The 6,817-nt window shown below is 36.0% G+C and overlaps 1 protein-coding gene across 1 annotated transcript in view; it reads left to right on the plus strand.

Annotated features, from left to right (window-relative positions):
- The first annotated feature begins 1,600 nt into the window (after positions 1-1,600).
- LOC121503607 (deoxynucleotidyltransferase terminal-interacting protein 1) overlaps positions 1,601-6,817 on the plus strand; it is a 13,101-nt gene continuing 7,884 nt past the window's right edge. Inside the window, exons 1-4 of the mRNA XM_041778091.1 lie at positions 1,601-1,960; positions 5,528-5,598; positions 6,043-6,139; positions 6,249-6,347. Coding sequence (XP_041634025.1) covers positions 1,883-1,960; positions 5,528-5,598; positions 6,043-6,139; positions 6,249-6,347 — 345 coding nt within the window. The 5' untranslated portion in view covers positions 1,601-1,882. The remainder of the gene's footprint in view (positions 1,961-5,527; positions 5,599-6,042; positions 6,140-6,248; positions 6,348-6,817) is intronic.

Genomic DNA, 6,817 nt, shown 5'->3' on the forward strand with positions numbered 1-6,817 from the left:
TGTCTGAAGTTTCTGGAAGGGCCCAGATATTCACAGTAAAATAAAAACAAACACCCACATCCTACCCTGGCTCGCTGTAGCATTCCAGCTAAAACCTGACCATTATTTCCATCAAAATCCAAGATGGCTGCCTTCTGAGACCAAAACACTGGATGTGTGATATTGTCATTTTTGGGCATACTTCTCCATAACATTTTTATTTTTTCAACATAATTTATGAAGTGAGTGTTAAAAAACAATGCGTCACATTTTCACCCCTCTGGTGAGCGTCTGTTTAAAACGGGGAAGACGTTCAGGAGTTCTCCTGTCTTTACAGGCCTGGACGGATTTTTATCAGGTGTGAATTATTGATGAATTATTGATAAATCCTTTTGACCTGCTGATGAATTCGACCCTGTGCGTGTTTACAGTGAAAGTCAGCAGGTACAGGAGTGATGCAGCTGCAGCACTGCTGTTTTCAGAACTCTGCAAACCCTGATTCCATGAAGAATTTGGGGATTATTTCTTGGAAATTTTCATGGATTTTTTTTGGACACTATTTTGTATATTTTTAACAGTTTCAATGTAAATTTTGCAGTGAAATGTTTGATTATTTGTATGAAAATTATGGATGTTTTTTATGTTTGTTTTTGTGTTAATGTGTTTTATATTGAATTGTATTTGATTTTTAGGGACAATTTGCTTCTAAATTTTAAGGTGTGCTCACACAAACTTGGGAATTTTATTTTTTAATTTTGGGAATTTGACTGGGAATTAGGCGGCAGGGTTTTCTTTGATGTTGCTAGAATGTAATGGAATTTACAGAAGATTTGTTGGCATGTTTGGGGGAATTTTCCACTGGTTTTCATGGAACCTTGGGAATATATTTGTTTTGGGGAATTTGCTTCAGTATTTTTTGGAAAATTTTCACTAAATTAAATGGAATTTTTAATTAAAATTCAAGCTTTATAATCAAGTTTAGTCCAAACATTTGAGGAACACTTGAAAAAAAATTGGGGTACTTTCAATGGGAAATTTTAAAAATATGATTAAGATTTTTGCACAGAAATTTTGGTCATTTCTTTGGAATTTCAGGAAATTTATGTTGATGTTGGACATCAATTTTTGTCAAAATGAATTCCTGTTAAATAAACTAAAACTGAATTCCAAACAAAAGCTCTCAGGAGGTTAAATGTAGGTTCAAAAGGATCACTAAATCATTGTATTCTTTTTTATCAGTATTTTATATGATGTCCCAACTAATTAGGGTCCTCGCTGCCCAAAAGACCCTATTGTTTTGGAATTGGTGTTTGTGCTTTTGTCGTTGTTTTTTTTTTTTTTTTAATTTGTTCACAACGTGTAAAAGATGCCTGATTTGTTGTCTGAGATGTTTAAGAAGCACAACAAATATGAAAATACTCCAAATAGTCCCGGGAGACTTCACTGTAACTCGGAAAATAAAAGTGATATGATGACTTTTTTTAATTGTGTGTGTTTTTTTTTTTTTTAGCCCAGATCAGAAAAAGCCAGCTGGTTATCTTCTCAAATATTTTATGTGTAGCTCCATTTAAGGGTTAAATATATTAAGCATGCTTTTATTTTGAAATGAATGATCGAGACTTTTCGTTGTTTTCAGCGGAAAAGCCCGAAGCGTAACTTCCTGGAAACGAACATCATCGTGAGTCCAAATAAATCATTTATTATCAGAGTCCCGTTGTAAGGTTAAAGGGTGACGTTAGAGCGGACATCACGGTAACAAACCGGCACTCTCAGAGACAAACCATCAACGGTTCACCGGTACATCCGCTAACCGAGCCTGTTAGCTTTAGCTGCTTTTAGCTTAGCTTAGCTCCATACACGTAGCTCGGTTCGGACCAGGTTGGATTGGATCGGTACTGACTGAATGATGGGAGCCCACCGAAGTGAGGGAGGCCGGGACTGGGCCGAGCAGGACGGGCAGGAGCAGCTGGAGCAGAGCCCGGTAAGAAGCACGGTTACCGGAGGCTAGTTCGTTAGCATGGCTAGCTTCTTCTGACTGGATGGTTTATTATTGTGTTGTTTTTTATTTCTCTCAGTAGCTTATAATATCTATTTCAATGTCTTAGAAATGACGTCACAGCCGCCATTTTTTTTTATCTAAACAGGTTTTAATAATTGATATAATCAGTTTACATCTTCTTTATTATATATTCACGTATATCGTTAATTTCTGCCCTTTTTACCGGGAACTCTGAGAAAAAGCCTAAAGCGGGTTATATTCCTGTAATCCTGAAGATGTTTAACATCCAGTCTGGAGAAAATATCACGATAATACCGTTAATTATGATCTCAGTGGTAAAACCGTCTGATAACATAGAAACAAGCACAGAAGTCCTTGGTTTATATACAGAAGTCCTTAGTTTATATACAGAAGTCCTTGGTTTATATACAATGTCCTTAGTTTATATACAGAAGTCCTTTGTTTATATACAGAAGTCCTTGGTTTATATACAGAAGTCCTTCGTTTATATACAGAAGTCCTTCGTTTATATACAGAAGTCCTTCGTTTATATACAGAAGTCCTTAGTTTATACACAGAAGTCCTTGGTTTATATACAATGTCCTTAGTTTATATACAGAAGTCCTTGGTTTATATACAATGTCCTTAGTTTATATACAGAAGTCCTTCGTTTATATACAGAAGTCCTTGGTTTATATACAGAAGTCCTTAGTTTATATACAGAAGTCCTTGGTTTATATACAGAAGTCCTTAGTTTATATACAGAAGTCCTTAGTTTATATACAAAAGTCCTTGGTTTATATACAATGTCCTTAGTTTATATACAGAAGTCCTTGGTTATATACAATGTCCTTAGTTTATATACAGAAGTCCTTAGTTTATATACAATATCGTTAGTTTATATACAGAAGTCCTTGGTTTATATACAATGTCCTTAGTTTATATACAGAAGTCCTTAGTTTATATACAGAAGTCCTTAGTTTATATACAGAAGTCCTTAGTTTATATACAATGTCCTTAGTTTATATACAGAAGTCCTTAGTTTATATACAGAAGTCCTTAGTTTATATACAATGTCCTTAGTTTATATACAGAAGTCCTTGGTTTATATACAATGTCCTTAGTTTATATACAGAAGTCCTTGGTTTATATACAGAAGTCCTTGGTTTATGTACAATGTCCTTAGTTTATATACATAAGTCCTTCGTTTATATACAGAAGTCCTTGGTTTATGTACAATGTCCTTAGTTTATATACAGAAGTCCTTCGTTTATATACAGAAGTCCTTGGTTTATGTACAATGTCCTTAGTTTATATACAGAAGTCCTTAGTTTATATACAGAAGTCCTTGGTTTATGTACAATGTCCTTAGTTTATATACAGAAGTCCTTCGTTTATATACAGAAGTCCTTGGTTTATATACAATGTCCTTAGTTTATATACAGAAGTCCTTCGTTTATATACAGAAGTCCTTGGTTTATGTACAATGTCCTTAGTTTATATACAGAAGTCCTTGGTTTATATACAGAAGTCCTTGGTTTATATACAGAAGTCCTTGGTTTATATACAGAAGTCCTTAGTTTATATACAGAAGTCCTTAGTTTATATACAGAAGTCCTTGGTTTATATACAGAAGTCCTTAGTTTATATACAGAAGTCCTTGGTTTATATACAGAAGTCCTTGGTTTATATACAGAAGTCCTTGGTTTATATACAGAAGTCCTTGGTTTATATACAGAAGTCCTTGGTTTATATACAGAAGTCCTTAGTTTATATACAGAAGTCCTTAGTTTATATACAGAAGTCCTTAGTTTATATACAGAAGTCCTTAGTTTATATACAGAAGTCCTTAGTTTATATACAGAAGTCCTTAGTTTATATACAAAAGTCCTTGGTTTATATACAGAAGTCCTTAGTTTATATACAGAAGTCCTTAGTTTATATACAGAAGTCCTTAGTTTATATACAGAAGTCCTTGGTTTATATACAGAAGTCCTTGGTTTATATACAGAAGTCCTTGGTTTATATACAGAAGTCCTTGGTTTATATACAGAAGTCCTTCGTTTATATACAGAAGTCCTTGGTTTATATACAGAAGTCCTTGGTTTATATACAGAAGTCCTTAGTTTATATACAGAAGTCCTTCGTTTATATACAGAAGTCCTTGGTTTATATACAGAAGTCCTTGGTTTATATACAGAAGTCCTTAGTTTATATACAGAAGTCCTTGGTTTATATACAGAAGTCCTTGGTTTATATACAGAAGTCCTTGGTTTATATACAGAAGTCCTTGGTTTATATACAGAAGTCCTTGGTTTATATACAGAAGTCCTTGGTTTATATACAGAAGTCCTTAGTTTATATACAGAAGTCCTTCGTTTATATACAGAAGTCCTTGGTTTATATACCGGTGCATCTCAAAAATTCCAATATCATCAAATGTTCAGTTTTTTTATGTGATTTACTTCAAGACGCATCACTTCCATTCTTTTGGATTCATCTTATTCAAAGTGAAATATCTCCACTTTGTAGTTTTAAGCCTGATTATTATGGTTCCCAGCTCTTTTGATTGGTCTCCTTATCTCACCACCTTTACCTTCATTCATCTTTCATGAGTCTGCTCTGATCCAGCCTCTGAGAACAGCCTGGTCTCTAACAGGGACCTTCTGTGGCTTACCCTCCTTAAATATCTCTGATCCAGCCTCTGAGAACAGCCTGGTCTCTAACAGGGACCTTCTGTGGCTTACCCTCCATGTGGAGGGGGTCGGAGATCGTCTTCTGGACCGTAGTCCGGTCAGCAGTCTTCCTCATGATTGTGGTTGTGTGAACTGAACCAGAGTGAGAGAATGAAGACACAGGAAACCTTTGCAGATTAGACTTTTCCTCAGCATTCTAGTATTTAGAGATAGTGGATTTTAGATTTTCATGAGCTGTATGCCGTAATCATCAGGATTAAAACAAAATGTATTGAAATATTTCACTTTATACGAGATACATAGAATATATGAAAGTTAAACTTTTTAAGGCAATTCCTTGAAAAAATTAACTTTTACATGATATTCTTTTTTTAGATGCACCTGTAGGTATGATGGATGGATGGCACAGGTTTGGATTTGGAGCAATGGACACAAGAGCAATTCAAGTTTCACTTTTTTATTGGTGTATTAACCCTTTAATTAGGGTTACTTTGCATGTACAGTACCTTTGAATTCTGTTATCAGTGTCACAGTAGGGCTGGGTGATTATGGTGAAAATCAAGATCAAGATCAATCAGATTAATTGAACTTTTAACCTCGATTACGATTGAATGAATGATTATTCCACAGTAACTGAAAGGAGCAGGCAGAGATTAACAACTTAATAAATTAATCATAAATTACACATAATATTTGAATTATAAAGTCATCTCACAGTAAAGGTGTCACTCTCTGGCAGCTTTTTGCTTAAAAAAGTAATTATTTAAATTCTTTAAAAGCTTCTTTAGATTTGATTTTAAACTGTACTAAAGTATTGAAAATCTAAACTCAGACGCTTTGCATGTGTCTGTAGAATCCATGGAACCTGATGATCAAACACCGACAGATTCACAGACGAGGACGGCGCTCACACATGACAGTAAGGTCAGTGCTGGTTAGATACTGACACACACACATGACAGTAAGGTCAGTGCTGGTTAGATACTGACACACACACATGACAGTAAGGTCAGTGCTGGTTAGATACTGACACACACACATGACAGTAAGGTCAGTGCTGGTTAGATACTGACACACACACATGACAGTAAGGTCAGTGCTGGTTAGATACTGACACACACACATGACAGTAAGGTCAGTGCTGGTTAGGTACTGACACACACACATGACAGTAAGGTCAGTGCTGGTTAGATACTGACACACATGACAGTAAGGTCAGTGCTGGTTAGATACTGACACACACACATGACAGTAAGGTCAGTGCTGGTTAGATACCGAAGTTCACTCTGTGAGGTGGTACTCTGATTGCTGGCGGTACTGTGTGGTTAATCTGGTTGTTATAATGCTGCTGACTGTGTGTGTTTGTAGCTACACCGACCCTCAGGTGTCCATGGACCTGCTGAGGGCGGTGCTTCAGCCCAGCTTCAACGATGACATCATGGCGGTGTTCAGAAAGTACCAGAAGGTGAGGAGTCTGCTGACCTTTGTGAAGGCTGTTGGCTTTAATGGAAGGTAGCAAACCTTGACGTTGGTGTTGTGCTTTTTTTTTTTTTTTTTTTTTTTTTTTTTTGCAGTTTTTTGACAAAGCAGCAGAGAACGTGAAGGAGAACGTGGGCGATGATGTTCAGACAGATCAACTGATTAAAGAGGCCTGTAGGAACGTTCTGGAACATGTGAGCTCTCTTTCTGTTGTCTGACCTCTTTTCACTTAGTGAATATTAAGATGGACGACACGTCTTCTCCTCCTCCTCCTTCTCCGTTTAAAAACAGCCCCACATCTTTGACTGACAGATCAACATTTGGTCTTCAGTGATGGGAAATGCACTTCCAGTAGTACGTACAGTTAGTGCAGTGATACTCAACCAAAGAGCCAAATTGTTGAAAAATACCTTTGCAATAGCCAACATCTAAGTGGTGAAAAGTGGCAAAAACAGCTAGAAGTAGCAATAAAAATAAGTAAAAGGTGACAAAAATGGTCCAACAGTGGCAAAAATGTGAAAGAAAAGTGACTGAAATGGGCAAAAAGCAGTCAAGAGTGGCAAAAATTATCAATAAAGAGGAAACAAGTGGTATTTAATGGCAGAAGGTAGCTTAAATGGGCCTGAAATTTTTAAAAGGGCAAAATGGGATGCAAGTGGCTTAA

The sequence above is a fragment of the Cheilinus undulatus genome, linkage group 3 (genome assembly GCF_018320785.1).
Source record: "Cheilinus undulatus linkage group 3, ASM1832078v1, whole genome shotgun sequence".
NCBI classification, from domain to species: domain Eukaryota; kingdom Metazoa; phylum Chordata; class Actinopteri; order Labriformes; family Labridae; genus Cheilinus; species Cheilinus undulatus.